The sequence below is a fragment of the Rosa rugosa genome, chromosome 4 (genome assembly GCF_958449725.1).
Source record: "Rosa rugosa chromosome 4, drRosRugo1.1, whole genome shotgun sequence".
Lineage (NCBI taxonomy): Eukaryota > Viridiplantae > Streptophyta > Magnoliopsida > Rosales > Rosaceae > Rosa > Rosa rugosa.
In genome coordinates, this window is record NC_084823.1 from 32,351,687 (window position 1) to 32,370,060 (window position 18,374).

At 35.5% G+C, this 18,374-nt stretch overlaps 2 protein-coding genes and 1 long non-coding RNA gene across 11 annotated transcripts; all 3 read left to right on the forward strand.

Annotated features, from left to right (window-relative positions):
- The first annotated feature begins 944 nt into the window (after window positions 1-944).
- On the forward strand, window positions 945-4,585 carry LOC133745956 (signal recognition particle subunit SRP54, chloroplastic-like). 5 transcript variants are annotated; one of them, XM_062174112.1, is made up of 10 exons: window positions 945-1,068; window positions 1,146-1,317; window positions 1,400-1,498; window positions 1,594-1,805; window positions 1,890-1,936; window positions 2,569-2,694; window positions 2,809-2,911; window positions 3,400-3,474; window positions 3,647-3,699; window positions 4,338-4,585. In XM_062174112.1, exons 4-10 carry the CDS (start codon window positions 1,712-1,714, stop codon window positions 4,338-4,340), a joined length of 501 nt encoding a protein of 166 aa, XP_062030096.1. In that variant the 5' UTR covers window positions 945-1,068; window positions 1,146-1,317; window positions 1,400-1,498; window positions 1,594-1,711; the 3' UTR covers window positions 4,341-4,585. The 5 variants fall into 5 exon arrangements, 1 of the variants encoding a protein (XP_062030096.1); XR_009863874.1 differs by having other exon boundaries at window positions 1,400-1,805; window positions 3,400-3,500; XR_009863875.1 differs by having other exon boundaries at window positions 1,400-1,936; window positions 2,591-2,694; window positions 2,813-2,911; window positions 3,400-3,500.
- Window positions 4,586-7,618: 3,033 nt separating this feature from the next.
- On the forward strand, window positions 7,619-8,368 carry LOC133743099 (uncharacterized). Its single transcript, XR_009862940.1, has 3 exons — window positions 7,619-7,758; window positions 7,899-7,960; window positions 8,270-8,368. It is a non-coding gene; the product is annotated as an uncharacterized LOC133743099 (long non-coding RNA).
- Window positions 8,369-8,569: 201 nt separating this feature from the next.
- On the forward strand, window positions 8,570-17,832 carry LOC133706783 (uncharacterized). Of its 5 annotated transcripts, XM_062132319.1 has the most exons (9): window positions 8,570-8,741; window positions 9,282-9,637; window positions 9,846-9,939; window positions 10,043-10,294; window positions 10,450-10,497; window positions 17,003-17,077; window positions 17,154-17,255; window positions 17,355-17,439; window positions 17,532-17,832. In XM_062132319.1, exons 3-9 carry the CDS (start codon window positions 9,862-9,864, stop codon window positions 17,621-17,623), a joined length of 732 nt encoding a protein of 243 aa, XP_061988303.1. In that variant the 5' UTR covers window positions 8,570-8,741; window positions 9,282-9,637; window positions 9,846-9,861; the 3' UTR covers window positions 17,624-17,832. The 5 variants fall into 5 exon arrangements, with proteins under 5 accessions (XP_061988303.1, XP_061988304.1, XP_061988306.1 ...); XM_062132320.1 differs by lacking the exon at window positions 8,570-8,741 and having other exon boundaries at window positions 9,111-9,637; window positions 9,846-10,120; window positions 10,216-10,294; XM_062132322.1 differs by lacking the exon at window positions 8,570-8,741 and having other exon boundaries at window positions 9,114-9,637; window positions 9,846-10,120; window positions 10,234-10,294; window positions 17,532-17,830.
- Window positions 17,833-18,374: the final 542 nt, after the last annotated feature.

Sequence of the window (18,374 nt, forward strand, 5' to 3'; positions counted from 1 at the left end):
TAACCAAACAATATAAATATTTTGAACATTTTTAAAACCCGGCCAACCTAATTGCTGCCAAGACTAAAAAAAGTGGCGGGCCACCGCATAGCACCTAGGCAGAGTGCAGGCAACCGTCCAGAGGGATTTTTACAACACTCTGGAACCCTTCCTCTAAAGAACAATAAGATAGTTATTATATGACATCATGGTTTTACTTCACTACAAGAGAAAATAGCAAAAGCGAGGAATGTCATTGTGACAACCCAAAATTCGTCCACTTTCAGTGCTTTGGCTGGCACCGCAACTAAGGTGATTGTTTCTTGGCCAATTCACCACACTAGTACAAAATCGAAAATAGACAACGTTACCTAGATAACGGTTTAATAAAAAACGTTGTGGATTTTTTTTTTACAACGGTATAGTCGAAACCATTATCTGTAGATATTAAAAAAGTGTTGGTCCCTTGGTTAGAAGTTTTCTCATTTAACTTGTACAATGGTGTTGTCGAAACCGTTATCTATAGATATTAAAAAAGTGTTGGTCCATTGGTTAGAAGTTTTCTCATATAACTTGTACAACGGTGTGGTAGAAACAGTTATCTATAGATAGTAACAAAGTGTTGGTCCCTTGGTTAGAAATTTATAAATTTAATTTATACAACGGTACAGTTAAAACCGTTATCAATCTACATATATATCAAAAGTGTTGCATGTCCTTTTTTAAATTTTGTTTATTTAAAAGATTTTATTTTAATTCATCAAAGCTAGGAAGTGAGAAACAACATTCCAAGCTTGTCCTGTTGCGTTTAATTTGCTTAATTATAAGCCCCGATCCACCAAAAAAGAAAAAATAAGGCATAAGCAAGCAAATCGTTAATAACTTTAAAATTTTAAGAATCCCGCTCAGTCAGTTTTAGCTAAATTCTAATTTCCCACCAAATATTGACATCCTTTTCTGAAAAGATAAAAACTAACGCCAAGCCCAGTTCTCTCCTTCATCTCCCATCTTGTTTCCTCTTCTTCTCTTCATCCTCGCTCAATGCCATCCCATCGATGTAAAGGCCGAAGCCAATAATTCGGTCATTGGGTGAGTGAATACGTTTCTCTCATCTCTCCCAAATTCAATTGAGGCTCGTTTATGAATTTTTTTTGAATTCCTTTCAGATCTGAGGAAGAACGTGTATATGGTGTTGAAGAAGTGTGAGCCCTTCACCATGGTCACCTCCTTGGACTCGACCTTGGCCGCGATGGTCGCCGCCCATTTCCTCATCTCCGCATGTGCAGGTATCCTGATCCTTTCAGCGCCTCTCTCTCTGTTGCGGTCACCAAGATGAAGGTTTGCCCTCTGTGATTTCTTATCTCTCTCTCTCTCTCTAACTTCTCTGCCCTATGTAACTTTCTTCGTTTGTGTTTTGCAGTTCAACATCGCCAGCCCCGCCACTGGTTGCCATAAGAAGATGGTGATCGATGTCAACTACTGTCAAATTCTGCAAGTCATTATCTGTACATCTGATCAGGCAACTCTATTGTTTTCCTTCCATGTCACAATTGATCTTTTGGGTTAATTAATTTGCTCCTTGCAATGTTTATTCAAGTGTCTGTTATGATGTAGATTGTTGAAGACATCTTTTGTTATGAACTTTGATCATATGAAAGCCTGGGTCGTAACTCCTCGGCGTTGTGCTTCTGCAAATTGGATTTCGAGATGGATTTGAAGGTGGAAATTGGAGATGGAATTGCAACTGGGTTTTCAACACAATAGAGCTTCCCAACATCTGAAGCTTTCAATAAGCTTTATGCTCTCATTCCGTGAAAACAAATTGGGTCAGAAAAGTCCCCACTTTATTCTTGTTTCTGCTTCATGATCCAAGAACACAGGTCCTGACACCCTCCTCTGGTGTTTCGCAGCGGTTTTGACAAGAGTATTAGCCAAGGCTTGTGGTGGTGCACATTGGGTAAGTATTCAATTTATTATTTTGGCTTCTCTACCTTTATGTTCATAAGCCCAGTACGAAACTTTTATCAATCTTATTGTTATACTTATAAGCATTCTGTCTTATGCATAGCTTAATTAAGCTTTTGTCTTATGCACAATTTGATTGAACTCTTTCCTCCGCAATGCCACCAGAACATTCATCCTTCCTCTCTTTTCTTTACTTTTTGCTTTGTGCTTTGGTAACTTCTGCAATTATCATTTGATCTCATTTGTTTAATATAGAGCCACCGCCAAATGATCAAAGTGAGGGAAGAGAACAAAGCTTAATTAAACTTGAGCACCTGGACAAATTTGGTTTCAATATATGCTTTGATAATTGCACACTTGATTGACAAAGACCAAACTTTTATGTTTGAATTAGAATGCCACTGCCAACACTTTCTTTGGTCTTTCAATGTTGGCACCTCTTCACAGCTTTTATCTTTGTTGTCTTTTGTTGGCCACACTTTGATACCAAGCACATATTAATTAAGTTTCCTTCAATCGACAACACTAGCTCTGCATTCACTTTTTTTAATCTCCGTTCATTCTTATGTCCTTTAATTGTTAGGTACCCGTTCATTCTTATATTCATGATATAGCCTGTAACAGGTAAAAGTGCCTGTATATACAGCAGGGACTGACACCAAACCTTCACAAATAGCTAGGCAAGGTTTAGAGGGGGCCAAAAAGAAGAACATAGATGTAGTAATAATGGATACTGCTGGAAGGCTTCAGGTAATTATTTGAAATATATAATTATCAGGCAGTTCCTAGATGATGCAATGAGAACGTTCACTCCTGCACCATCTTATTTGGGCTGGAGGTTTTATGTTTTCAATTTTTTAACAGATAGACAAAGTACTGATAGATGAGTTGAAAGAAGTAAAGCGGGAATTGAACCCCATAGAAACTTTACTCGTTGTGGATGCAATGACTGGCCAGGAAGCTGCAAGTATTCACACTTAATAGTTAATCTTTTGTGGGTTTAACATTTATAGTTTAATCACTTCCAGTTACGCATATTATATTTATTTTTTGTTGGTTCTCAGTTTTCGCTGAATTAGACACGAAAGCAAAATTATCATGTCTTATTATGTTATAATAGGTTGTTTATTTGGGATCCCTCTTTATCGATTTATAGAAGAGAATGTGATTGATCATCTGCAATGTCATGAACACATAAAAGTCTTAAATAGGAAATTGGTTGCTCTATCTAATGTTTGAGATAAAGAAGCAAATTCATATGCACCCGATTGAATTATGAGTTTCCTGGCCATACTCATCATATTGTTACCAATTCGCATGCGATTTGATAATATCCATGTGTCCAAAGATGCAACCAATTCCAATTATGTTTCAAAACTGTAAATTTACCATGCTACGAACAATGCATGTATATATTCCTAGAAGTAGGCTGACTTATCTTCTTTGTGTTTACAGCCCTGGTCACAACATTCAATGTAGAGATTGGGATTGCTGGCACTATTTTAACAAAGCTGGATGGAGATTCTAGAGGTGGAGCAGCTTAGAGTGTTAAAGAGGTTTACTTGTTGGTTTACTTTTCGTTCATAGTATCATTCTGCAACTTCTGCTCCATTTACGTCTTCATCCCACGATTTCTTCGTGCTTTGTCAACTCCTACTGCTGCAACTTTAGGATTTTAATTTTGATAAACCCTTTGGTGCAGGTGTAAAGCAAGGACAGCAGCTGCAGTCAAAGTTCCAGAGTTTCAATTTGAGGGTGAGTCTCCGTCTATTTAGACTCTGTTTATTTTTTCAATCTGAGACTGATCGATTAGCTCATGTTCAACTTATGTTTTGACATCTTGATTCTGAGAGTACTTGTGTATGACCTAGAGGTCATGTGATGGGCCTCTATACCAGCTAGGCTTGGAAATTAAGTCTCTGTGCTTCTATTATTTGACAATAATACCCTATATATGGTTTGACAGCCTTGTCTATATTCTTAATTAAGTTCAGTGTAAAACAAAACAATTGAAGCGCTTCTTTTTGCTTTAACCATCTTATTGGAAATGTATGAACTTTAAAAGGTTTGTGCGATCATTTTCTCTTAAATATTAGCTTCTGGAGATGCTTGCTTCATTTTTGTTGTAGCCCTGCTATTCAATACCAGGACTATTGATGAAGTGTGTATAGCTACAAGTAGAGAACAAATTAATTGTTGTTTTTAGAGTAATACTTTTCTGATTTAGCTCTGGGTAGCTACTGGGTATCAGGACTATTGATGAAGTGTGTATAGCTACAAGACTATCAAATGTCACAATACTTTTTCTGATATAGCAGACTGATGACTAATTGCATCTCGTTTAATGCTATTGGTTTATAATTTTTTTTCTTTTTATTTTTATTTTTTTGCAGTGAGAAGGAATTATAGAGACCACATACCTTCAAGAAGAAGTCAATGAAGTCCATGATGGGAAGAATTCGTTAGCGATAAGTATCTTTAGACTTAATTTTACAATGTGGATCTTCATCAATTCTGTGATTTAACTCTGTACCTAGTGAAACTTCTTTAATTTGTAGCAAAATTTACCTTTTCCATTACAAGTACCTTTAGACTTTGACTTTTGCAATGTGGATCTTCAGTTTTATACTCTCTATTAATATATTGCAATTTCATTTCAATTTTTTGAATTGATGCACTAAATCATGGTTGAAAAAAATCGTCGTCTCTCTGGCTAGTAGACAATGGATTTATTCTAGAAATCGTTGTAATTTACTATCTTCATCATCACCGACAACGTTATCAATTTAGAAACCGATGTAACATTTTCTCAACACCAATGCTTTTGACGAGAAACTGTTGTGTAATGAAGTTGGAAAATATTTTTCAACTACAAATCGATGTGTACAATCCTCGAAGCCAACATGTTTTTGGTAATTACCGTTGTGTATGAAAGTTTTTGAAGGCCAAAAGTGATATGTAAATTATATTACCACATCGGTATGTAAGCGAAAACCGTTATTGAATAATTACATACACAACGGTGCATTAGTGCTAACGGTATGTGCTGAGTATATCTACAACCATTTCTGATTAAAAGCCGTTGTACTTTATTATGTTCAACATCGGTGAAGTACCGTTGTGGAGTGAAGCGTAAAAAGACAACACTCACCTAGACAACGAAAAAATATTTTTTCAGGCAACGGTGCGGAACCGTTATCTATTTTTGATTTTGTACTAGTGCCATGTAATTAATTTGGTATGTTTTCTATTTACTTAATCAATAATTTTTTCAATTTTAGGTAGAAAACTGAGTTAATTGGGATTTGGAATTAGATTGAGCAACTCACATACTTGCTGTTCTGATACTATGCAGGCATGATGCAGAAGCTATTTGGGCTGCAATAGAGTTTGGTGAATCCTAGGTTGGTAGCTGCAATGAAGCTATTATTCAAATTACTTCTCCATCAAGAGAACTTGGTATCATAGTGGAGGTAAGTTTGCACTATTGTTCTTTTTAAGCCAAGTTATCCATTCATTGTCAAGCGCTTCTCATTTCTTAGAACTGAGTCATTGTTTTGTCCTGCAGATGCGACAACCTCTACAAAATCTCTAAAAATAAACTTTCAGCGCGGCAGATGTGTCTCCAATAATGATTTCAAAGTGCAAGAGCGAGTAGACAATATTCCAAGATTTGGGGAAGTGATCAGGAGCATGCCAAAAGGATGAGGAGTTCATTGCATCACTTTCCAGCAAACCAACGACCAATAATTTGGTTACTAGTATGTTGGATTTAGTACGTACACAAGGTTCTCTAGACTATTTTGAATTATTATTGATCTAACTATTTTGAATTGATATTGATTCTAAAGAATACTTTGGGTTAATATATTCTTATTTTGTCGGCTCATCTTTACTATCTATTAAATGCTATGAACATGAATTTTCTTGCTATAGATTAGAGAATCAAGAACGATAAAAGTAAAGTCTTCATAAAGTTGTCGTAAAAAGATTAAATTTCTCACTTAATTAAATATGCGACGACTTTGGATTGTCACAACTAGTTGTCACTTAATGTGTTTTACTGATTGTCAAAAGCGACGAAATTACACGCTTGTCGTTTTTTCAACATGCGATGCAATTAGTTCCTCGACCAAATTATAGGAGACAAAAAAGAAGCCTCGCTTATAATTTTCTACAACAATACATATGTGTCACATATTAATATATGCAACAAAAATGAAACCTCGCAGTTATTTTTTGCAACAAAAAAAAGACTTGCATATAAATTTTTGATCAAATATATAAGCATCGCAGACGGAATATGCAATGCAAACGAGATCTCGTATATTAGAAATTCTAACAAACATAAAGTCTCGCTTACAGCATTCTGTAACGCACTCACTTGTCTTGCAAGATGTCGTACGCGAGGAACGAATTGCGTCGCTTATTGAAAATGCAACAAACATCCAAGCCCGGCATATAGAATATGTGACGTAAACGAAGCCTCATATATTTAAAATAGTATCAATTAAATATAAAGTCTCACATATAGTTTTTGGTAACATACTTGTGAGTCTCACAGTTTGTGATATGCGAGGAACCAATTGCGTCGCATATTGAAAAAATGACAACCGTGTATTTTCGTCGCTTTTGACAATCAGTAAAACACATAAGGCGACAACTAGTTGCGTCAACCCAAAGTCGTCGCATTTTCAATTCAGCGAGAAATTTTGACTTTTTACGACAACTTTGGGTTGTCGCCGATGACATTTTCTCTTGTAGTGCTTGATTCATAAGTCCTGATATATTTTCATATCTCAAGTAAAAATAATAAATGACCACCCAGATCAGATTGAAAAAGCACATATAATCTAAAGAAGTTGAAACTTGAAGCCTAGTCAAGCACCTTAATTACAAAAATATCAAGGATTGCAAGAGTGAGCATTCTCAATGCTTCCGTGGTCACATTTAGGTACTTAGTTTATCAAAACCACTCATAAGGAGTGAGTTGAGTAGAAGGTGAAAATACATAAAAGTGAGAGTAAATGCCACAAATAGTTCCCGAAGTTTTGGCCATTTGACACTTTGGTTTTCATAATTCTAAAACTATCACATCGGTACCTCAAAATTAATCCACAACATACATTTTGTACCCTCTGTTAATAACATTGTTAACTCTTTTTTGCCAAGAACATTTCTGTCTCTCTCTCTCTCTCTCTCTCTCTCTCTCTCTCACTATGCCAATAATGCCTTCAGACGACAGAATTTTTGTTTTCTGTCGTCTGAATCTTTTAAAATTCTTTAGACGACATATAAATTAATTGTGTAGTCTGAATAGCATGAGAATCTATACTATTTCAGTTTTTTCATCTTTTTAGTAAGTTAGAAAATTAAGACGACAGATATCTGTCGTCTGAAAGAACTGATAAATTCGCAATGAAAAACTGGAAAGTTAGGACAACATTTATATGTCGTCTGAGTAAACGAAAGACAAGTAGAAAATTAAGACAACATTCATATGTCGTCTAAGTAAATGGGAAACAAACCCTAATTAATCTATAGTATTCCCAGTTCCCTCCCTTAGCTAAAACAGAAAAACTCGGGCTTTCCCACTCATTTTGCTAGGACCTTTCCCTTAGCTGAAAAAAAAAAAAAAAAAACCAACCCTAGATCTAAAAACACAATTGTCGCCTCTCACTCTCAGTCAATCTCTCCCTCGCACGCTCTCACACTCTCATGAACCTCAATCCCTCAATCCACCCTCAATCCCTTTCACCCTCTCCAGTTCACACACACTCCCATCCTCCTGCGATTCCGGCAAAGCAAGTTTGGGTATGTCATCTGAGTAATTTTCAGATTCCCTCTTTAACCATATCAAATTCCCTCTTCGTTTCATTACAACAGAACAAAAAGAACAAATGGGTTTCCTCTACTTCAGCTCTCCTTGACCTAATTTCTTTATATCAACGCAGATAGAAGCTTGAGGACTGAACCCCAACTCCAAAATCAAGACCAGAGAAGCTTCGACTTTCAGGTACTCTCTTCTCTCCCTAATTTTCAATTGGTGGGTGTTCAAATTTATGGGTTTATGGTAGGGATTAGTGTTTATATTTGTGGGTACTGTTGAAATTGCTTCCTCATGCTCTTGTTCTTGGAAGAGAGATCTCCGGTCTTGAACGAGCTCGTCAAGTACTATAGGTTCCCTTTAAATTTTCTTCTTTGCACAGAATCAGGCGAATCCAAATGCATTTAATCATTTAAGTGTTAGGAAGCACTATTAGTTTTACTAATTCAGTCACAATTAGATGACTAAATGATCCCAGTTTGATGAGTTTTTTTGTAGGGTTGATTTTAAATAGGACCTACAGAAGAGACATTTCAAATCATGAGATCACAATTTGGATGGTCCTCACATGTTGTCCTCAGAGCCTTCAAACTTAGGTCCTGACCAGATCATCTCGGTGTTTCTGCATCTGTATATGTATGCTTCACACGCACGCACACGCACAAATACGCATATATATATATGTGTGTGTGTGTGTGTGTGTGTGTGTGTGTGTCTATCAGATGCAAGTCATTGTGCTCCATTAGTCATTGTATTGTTCTCAGTTGTACATCTTTGTGTTGTAGGGACAGGGCATGTTGCTGGTGTACAGACGATTATGAGTGCTAGGGTTCCTATAATCAAGCTTGTAGACTGTGGAACCGGAATTGAGTGTGATTTATCAATTGAGAACAGGGATGGCATTGTAAAATCCTAGATTGTCTACATAATATCTAGAATTGACGGAAGGTTTCAGAAACTGAGTTTTATGGTAAAGAACATATAACTCATGTCTGATTTCTGATGTTTGACTGTATAAAAGTAGCACTTTCTCCTTTACTGTTTACCCGACAGTCTCAATTTATCTTGCTAAGTTCACGACATGTTGAGTCTAACACTATACACGTTTTAAAACCCCATTTATATCTACTACTTGTTTTCAAAGAAACACTCGATATATATATATATATATATATATATATATATATATATATATATATATATATATATATATATATATATATTTGTGCTATGCTTAGTTAATAGCGTCCATGCATTTTTAGTTTGCCTTTTGATTATGTTTCTCCTTTTGATATCAGGTTCTTAGACATAATTGACATGGTGGTTTTTTACTAATTAGATGACATGCATGCTAATGTTGCATTATAGTAATAAGAAAAGAAAGTCTAAAAGAAAAGTTTAGGCCATGGAGAACACAAAAGGTACTGAGAGGGAGATAGGGACTCTGTCACTAACTGGAAATTGCCGGTTGCCTGCTGCTGCTGATGCTTCTTTATTGTATTTCTGCAAGGAAGAGAACATTTGACGAAGCTAACTTCACCCGGTACCTTTAGCAGCACCAGGTTATGAATTTTGACGTCTATGATCTGAATTTGTTTAACCTTTTGATTTGGGTATGGGTTTTTAGTGTACTATTGTGTTCAAACTAGTTGGAATTGAAGTGATTTGCAACAAACCAAGTTTCATAGAATTGTTGTTCTTTTGGAACTATTTGTGGCTCTCTGTTTGATTATTCATGTTCCTGCAGCTGAAATTCCGTATCTAACATTTCGACATGAACCTCCTGAAGGGCAATATCTCATACTCAATTTAGTGGGCATTTGACCAGCCTCTCAGCTACCTGCGAATCTATCTCGCCGATCTATGGTATCTGTCTAATCTAGGGTTTCTAATCCATATTCCAGATTTGGTTTCTTTTTCTTTTTGTTCGTATTTTTCTGATTTAGGGTTGTATGATAATTGTTTGATGAGTTTAGCTGTTCGGATTCCAAATTTGAGTTGATTATTTGTTAAGTCTGTTTTGTTCCTTGATGGATTAGTGGAGATGATTGACATGTTGGTGTCTGAATTTTAGGGATACTGGTATTGGGATGACGAAGGAGGAACTCATTGACTGCCTTGGTACCATTGCTCAGAGTGGTACTTCAAAATTCTTGACGGCTCTGAAGGTCTCTCTCATAATGCATTGTTTTGCAGTCTACTGAATCTTGTTTTTGTTTATTGATGCTTTTGAATCTGATCTTTGTGCTTATATCTTGTTTGGAAAATAAGGATCTTGGTGCAGACAACGGTTTGATTGGTCAATTTGGTGTTGGGTTCTATTATGCTTTTCTTGTTGCTGACAAGCAGGTGCAGTTTTGGTTTCACACTTTTTTTAGTCTTATGCCTTGTAAAAACTATCTGCTCATGGTTGAGCTTCTAGTCTGGATGACTGTCTTGAGCAGTAGCTCTTATGTGATTAGGGTAGAAACTGATCCAGAAAATATCATTAGCCGTGGGACGCAGATCAAACTATATTTAAGGGTACCTTACCTCCTTCATTTCTTATTTCATGACATTTGTTCATTTTGCATGTGCCTGTGTTGTTTGTTGGCCAATGAATGTGTGTCCAGCTATTTGTTCAATTCTTTTTTTCAACACTATGTCTGGATGGCCATCTTATATTTTTCTTCTTGCAGCCTGATCACAAGTATGAGTTCTCAGAGCCTGCCCGGATCCAGAGTTTGGTAAAGAATTACTCGCAAATTTTTCCAACATCAAATTTTTCTAAAAGAACTGTTGTATTATTCACTAAATCACTGTACAATTTCAATCTTGCTACATCTATTTTGTTATAACTACTGGCGCCTGACCTTCTTTTTTGTAGGAAGCTCACAGACAAAGTTGCAGTTGCTGGCTTCTTTGTTGTGGCTTCTTTTGCAGACATTATTTATTTATAATGTCAGTGATATCACAAGTATTGTTATAAAGTAGAGAGAATATGCAGAGAGAATAGTTGGGAGGAAGTAGAAGTGTTATCATTCAGTCTCATTAGCCTCCTTTATATAGAGGTAGGGTTTACATCAAAGTACATAACTAATGAGTATTTACATGGACATCCACATAGATAATAATATTTACAACACTCCCCCTTGGATGTCCACCAATGAATGATGGTATTGGACGCGCTTATTGTTGCCTCGTTAAAAACCTTGCCAGGTAACAAAAACCCAGTGGGACAAAAATAACCCTGGTCGAAGGACAAAAAGAGCACAACGCGCATATGTCCTAGGTAGCATGCTTCTGGATGCTCCCCCTGATGAGAATCTCCCCCTGATTGTTGCAAGCCTCATTCATGTATGCGATAAACTACATGTACCATGTATAGTAGTTTGATGTGTCTATCACTGAAGTGAGACCATGTGTGCTTTGCATATAGGGGCTCATCACAAAATTTCATACCTGCAAAGTTAAAGCAATACTAACAAAGCTAGATGATTTTCAATAAGCCTTACCTCATATGATAAGATTAGAAAACAATCTCATATGCTCAAAATCATACACAAAGTAATAGCTAAACAATATAAAGAAATTGACACATTTAACTTTGTATAGTTTAAAACATTGAAAAATCATCATGGCATACCTAGCCATACACATCAATATCTTTGTGTATTGATATGTCACATATAAGCTCTTCAAGAGCTCTAAGTAATTCATAACTTTGCGAAAGTTAGAATATGTCGCAACATTATATTCATAATTCGAATTCGATTTCGTAGTCTTGTCATATTACTCATTGAGGCAATTTACGTCACGTTAACTATAACGGAATGAGTACATATGAGCTAGCTTAAGACTCTTTGATTCCATGAGTGAGCTTCAGGCTCTTTCGACCTTTCATGGACTTGCATTTGAATTATTCATGTATTTGAATCCCTTGAGGATTTGATAAGCAATACGCTTACAATGACACTTTACTTTTGAGATTTTGCTTTTAGCAATGTGTCTTTAAGATCTTCATAATATACGGTGACAACATGCCATAAATCTCTCGTCAATATAACAGCTATATGTAACACTGTACTTATAGAAAATTGTCATTCGTATAAGGGAAGATATTCATAATCTCATGTCTCAATAAATAGACATTGTGTCATAGTGATTTATCTTCACTTTTGATAAATACCCTTTTGTGCCATGTAGGGTTAAAGGTCCAAGTATTTCATCACGTTTCAAATATTCAATTTCATTGGAATTGCCTCTTTCCAATTTTGGCCAATAATATACTTTGTCGACATTCATAATGAAACGTGGTACAGCATCAATACAGCCCTTAATGATTTTTGGTAGCTACCAAATGTAAATTATCATCGATGATCAACAATCATAGATCCCACACATTCTTATATGCATGCATTAGCTATAATAAGCTTATTGATATTGGGTACCCATGCCACTTCTAGGGCATACATTGTCTCTTCTAGGACAATCATCTCTCATAGATGAATCACGTAGCGAATGTGGATCTTTTTACTTATAATCTCGTGTATGAGCATTTATAGGGCTTGTATAATCTTCCCTGTTTTTGGGAGCTTAAAACTTTAGACCTGGTGGATATAATCCACACAAATTCATGCCGTTATTCAAATGACAGTAGTCTTTCCTCCCCCTAACGGCGGGAAGACTGTCTTATTTTGACCATGCTCAAAAGATATGTTCAAAAATCTATCACTTTCTTTGGAGTGAAGATGCTCATTGGTTGGTGGCGAACCCAAACCAAGATTTAGGTCAAAACATGCTTTATTCATCAGCATCAACCATATTGATTTATTATTGTATCACCAAGACATCATTTCCTAATGGCGTACCTATACCCTTTGTATGTGTAGCCATATTAGGAGCTGTGATATTGTTTAATGACATTCTCTTCAGGAGAATCATGTCAATTGGATACACTTGCATCCCACAAATCAAATGGAGTCTACATTGTTTGTATTAATATGGTTGGTCTCTGGGACTTTAACCCAGGCAGATGCCTTTGCATTTAGCATATAATTTTGTCACTATCTTTTATCAAATCACTAGCTTAGATATTTCCCAAAATCAAAATGAGACGGTGGATAAATATCTCACACCAATTCATGTCGTTCTTCAGGAACAATCTTTCTCCCCCTCATGGTAGGAGGATTGTCTCATTAAAGTGACAACTCGCAAATATGTTGTAAATAAACAATTTCCTTGTGTGTAAGGTTAGCAGTCATCAAAACTTGTAAGTGATTCCACGGAACATGGTAGACAAAAGATGACGCAACTTCACATGCCAAAATAGTGTATTTGATTCAATGAACTTCTGGTTCATGACATTATATGCCTCAATTTACTATACAAATTTGACATAAGAGAGCAAATAGTATTCTCTAACCACATTGGAGGCACTTAGTGCGACAATACTTCAAATTAGGTAACATGATAGTAGTTCATTCGGGGCCACAAAACAAGATCTACAACTCCTGATATGAGTGTTACCTTAACTTTAGTAAACATCAATTGTGAAATATCAACAATTGCAATGGACCAAATTTATTTTGAACTGCTGGCCAAAATGATATACTCGAAATTTCGAGTTGAAGACTACAATCCATAAAACTTTATCACGTGGAGAACCTCACACATATAAATGTGTAGTCATAAAGAGGAGGGACTTCAGGCCCTCATATAATTGGAGATCCAAGAAACTTGAGGTTTCAATTTTTTTCAATTTATAACAACCTCTTAAGGAACATCAGGTTCCTAGATAATTGGATTAAGAAACATTTAGTTTCAATGGGAACTCAAGAGGTTACAATAAATTTGTGAAATAACACAATAATGCTTACAATTTGCTTATTGTAAGTAAAAGACATCAGGCATGTAAGATGAATCTCAATGTTCTTATTAGTCAATGCAATTTAATTTGACTATTGTCATTTTGAAAATAGCTTGATAAACATCCACCATATAGTGTACCATAGGCGAAACACGCCCAATTTTTAATTTCCTCACATGTGTGGATGTTAGGGCAGTATTTACATTGACTCATGATTTCTCTCTTGCCATGGTCCACTTCTGGTGGCATTTCATGGTGTAGCCATGTCAATCGGCTTTCTTGCTATACAATGAGACCATGATAGTGTGAGATTGTACATCATTGGTAATAATATTATGTGCTCTTCTAGAGCCAATAATCAGATATGTAAGATCTGAGATGATTAGCTTCACGATCATATATACCTTATAAGTGAGGGACTTTAGATTGTCATCTAGTGAGTATGATCATTGAGGAACTTCAGGTCCTCATGTAATTAAGGATCAAGGAACTACAGGTTTTGATCTCTTTTAATTTCAAAAGTCACGATCACAGATTTTGGGGTATACTCATACTCATTCGCCATAAACCAACGGTTAAATATCTGCTTACTTTTAAATTGGTGTCAAAATAATCCCCTCAAAGCTTCAGGTTTGAGGTTGACCCAGATTAAAACTTTATGATAAATTGTCCATATATTCACTCGAGACTTATGGCTCGAGTCTGCACAATTAGAACTTCAGGTTCTAAGGTGGAATGAACTTCTTGTACACTTATAAGATAACAATAAGAAAGTTTTAGGTAAGCATAAGGAAAAAAAACGTATCAATTGACATACGAAAATTCACTCGAAACTTCTGGTTCGAATTTTTTTTTTTTACTATTAGAACTGCAGGTTCTAAGATTTCGTATGTTCAACCTCAAGTTCAAATGAATTTGATGCTCGAAACTTCAGGCTCGAGGTAACTAAAGTGAATCTTCAAGTTCACTTCTAATTTATATTTTATACTCAAAGCTTCGGGTTTGAGTTTTACTATTAGAACTTCAGGTTCTACTATGAAATTTTGAACTTCTGGTTCAAAAATATTACATTCAAAATTCATATGTTCGAGGTATAGGGTTGCTGGTACGTATGAGTAACAAAAAAAAAAAATTAAAAGATAAGTACTGTAATGAGAGTACATAACAAAATAGGAAAATTGCAGGGAAGAAAAATAAATAGATTAACTATGCAATAAAATTGACTGTGGAAACTTCTGGTTCCATTAATGAAGAAAATACACAGAACTTCTGGTCTTGCCCAACTCCACAAAATGATAATCTTTCTTCGCTCCTCTAATCACACAAGAACATAATTTTATCTTGTGGAGAACGTAGCCTCTAGCTTTGGCCAAGTGTTCAAGATTAACTTCAAATTCACATTATCGTACAGAGGAGGGAACCCCAATACCAAAAAAAAATTTGAGGAACTTCCAGCCTCTTATAATTATTGGGGATAAAAAATATGTGAGTTCATATATTACGTCGAGGATCTTCTGGCCCTCGTTAATTGCATAAGTTGTGAGGAACTCAATGTCATAATTTCTCATTGTATCTCTCTGAGGATCTTCTGGCCCTCGTAATTGTATAAGCTCTGAGAAAATTTCATGTCACAATTTTGATTATGTAACTCTCGAGGAACTTCAGGTCCTCTTGTAACCGGATCAAGAAACTTCAGGTCTCGATCTATTTTGATTACAAAATTCACAAGTAGATATAGGTGTAAGTTCACCATATAAATTTTCCAAATTGAATGAAAGAAGAAGGTGAATCAAATGGTCAAAATAGATAAATACATACCTGAAATTCTTTCAATTGAAGGACTGGATTTTTGGAAATTCTTATAGCCTACAAGATTATATGTAATCAGTAGTGATATCTAGAGGACTAACAATGCCTCCGAATGAGCATGTATCGCAAACAATATTAACCACAGTGCCTCCGAGTTACAATAGATTGCGATACAAACTAATTGCAGGTTGCAGGTTGCAGCAATTATCTGTTTGGTATTACGATAGTAACATCATTATGCCACACAAGCTTCGACTATTTGTTTCTTTCCACTTTGCTGCCAAGACCTGAAAAGCTTGACAAAGACTCTTGACATATATCCTAGAACCTTTGCCCGGCAACCAATCTATTGTATGATTAGGAATAAACATGTATCGTGAAAGAAACAATAATTTACATAGAAGTGATAGAACCATACATCCAAAATAAAATTGGATAAACAATAAGACTCAATACCCAATACCCAATAGCCAATAGGGAGGAAAAAACATGGAATGCAGAAGCACATGGCAGATGAAAAATGAAAAAAAAATAAAACAAACAAAAACCCCAATAAACAACTTGATAAAGTGATAACTATAAAGGTTGTGTACTGCAACAAGACGGCATACAAAATCATGATTATAAGATTTGATTAAGAGCACAGTGGGCTGCGATTCCTATATCTCATAATGGAATCTAGTGAACGCAAACGCATAGCATAAATAAATAAAGAACAGTGTCTGTGCTATTGAGCAATTAACAGACATCGGCTAGATATATCATATATATATGCCGTATATCTTCATAAAACCCTAATATGCATAATTGATATAGATTATAAATAAACTCATAGATCATGAGTTATAGTTAAGAGCAACAAACGTTGCACTATAAACTTGTAGATCATCATAGAGTTTTAAGAAAAATAGCAGAGCGTGCTGATAACGTGTTATAAAGTAGAGAGAATATGCAGAGAGAATAGTTGGGAGGAAGTAGAAGTGTTATCATTCAGTCTCATTAGCCTCCTTTATATAGAGGTAGGGTTTACATCAAAGTACATAACTAATGAGTATTTACATGGACATCCACATAGATAATAATATTTACAACAAGTATTTAATTATGTGGGATTATTGAATTTACATACAAGTTTCAGATACTTACTGGGACTCTCATGTTGAGCTGTTTGAAGTTAATGTTTGTGGATTTGGAAAGACAAACTCCTAGACTGGTGTCTTGCACAACATGAACTGAATACGACTTTAAATAGTGGATTGTGGAACAATTGCTGCTACAATAGTCAAGTTTCTGTTTTCAGATTACATGGTCTTTATTTTCTTACCTTCATTTTTTTCCCCTGAAATAGACTTGTAGAATTGGCATGCATTGGATTCCTCCTTTGGTTTTTGTTTATGCATTTTGATTTTGCTGTTATATTGAAGTTTTCATTTGTTATCTATTTCGAATGCAATTGTTGGAAATGTAAAAGTTATTAGAACCTATTGTTTGTTTATTTGTCTTTAGTTTTTATAATAGTGCTTTTGTGTGAGGACCATATTGATGTAGTTAAATTAATTAATTATAGTTTGCAGGGGTTGATGTTAAACAAGGAAGGGTATGCTTCTATAGGAGGTGGTTCACCCTTGCGTAAGATGACAGATGAGCAGGTAGATATAATGCGGCTTAGTCTATTCTGTTCATGAATTTTTGTGCTAAAAAGTTTGTTTACTACGTGATATACAGGCAAATGCACTGAAAATGGCTTTGGAATCAAAGGACATGCCGGTGAATGTCTATGTGGGAATGCGGTACTGGTTCCCGTTCACTGAGGAAGCAGTTCATCAAGTGAGTGTTCTAAGTCTTGTAGAAATAATGTGTAATGACTAGGTTGGTTGTAGAAAATATATTGTCCATCAGATAACCAATGAAGTTCGCATTTTGCAGCTTCGGGACTCAACAAATACATGTAACCCTTTATATGACTGCAATTGCTTCCCAGTCCACTTTGGTGCAAAAACCTATTGTCAAGGTACTTAACTTACACTTTGATGCATGAGAGGCCTTTCAGTATTGAATAAATTGGTCTAAGTTCATCGCCTTCGTTTGATGTAACAATTGCAGGTCTTACCAGAAATGGCCTGGAGGTTAGGCTATCAGGGTCAGGAGTAACAGGGAGCCCTCCTACAACTGTCACCCACAATGTTGAATATTGATTGGAGATGTAGGGTTATTCTTTACTGCAGTGCGTACTGATATCCAATTTATGCTACTGATGGAAATGTACTTTGGTGGGTTAATTTATGCAATGTACTTTGGTGGGTTAATTTATGCAATGAGGAATTGATCTTATAATTAATCTGCCTTTTTGATGACTACTGTACAGAAACGCGAAGTTTTATTTTCTATCAGACAACATAAAACTGAAGTTCAATTGATTATCAAACAACAGAAATGCGAAATTTTATTTTCTATCAGACAACATAAAAACTTAAAACTGTGGTTGGAATACAAAACAGACGACATAAAAATAAAGTCTTACAACTATTTAGACGATAGATGAGCATAATTTATCCAATTATAAGTGATTTACAAACAACAATTAAATGTCGTTAAAAATGCATTCAAACAATAGATTGTCAAACAAGTCTTTATTTTGGTAACTTCAGACAACATATATATGTGTTCTTATTTGTTTTCAGACGACAGAGGTTTTATTAAAACTGTAGTTTGTACCTCATTTCAACAACATTAATATGTCGTTGTATGTGATTAATAACTACAGAAAGTTCCAAATCCTTCAAAGTTGGGTTGTTCAGACGACAGAGCCTTACGAAACTTCTGTAGTCTGAGTGAGAACAGACGACAGAGGATATCTGTCGTCTGATGCCATAAGAGATGACAGCTGGATAGACTACAGATAATTTGCATATCAGACGACTGATATCATCTGTCGTCTAAAGCTAT

Bases quoted from the DNA above. Each gene is read 5' to 3' on its own strand.
- LOC133745956 (XM_062174112.1), top strand. From the start codon at position 1,712: ATGGAATTGCAACTGGGTTTTCAACACAATAGAGCTTCCCAACATCTG. The intron at 2,912-3,399 runs GTATTCACACTT...TTGTGTTTACAG, and splicing joins GACTGGCCAGGAAGCTGCAA to CCCTGGTCACAACATTCAAT. The intron at 3,475-3,646 runs GTGGAGCAGCTT...CCTTTGGTGCAG, and splicing joins GCTGGATGGAGATTCTAGAG to GTGTAAAGCAAGGACAGCAG.
- LOC133706783 (XM_062132319.1), top strand. From the start codon at position 9,862: ATGACGAAGGAGGAACTCATTGACTGCCTTGGTACCATTGCTCAGAGT. The intron at 9,940-10,042 runs GTCTCTCTCATA...TTGGAAAATAAG, and splicing joins AATTCTTGACGGCTCTGAAG to GATCTTGGTGCAGACAACGG. The intron at 10,295-10,449 runs GTACCTTACCTC...TTCTTCTTGCAG, and splicing joins AGATCAAACTATATTTAAGG to CCTGATCACAAGTATGAGTT.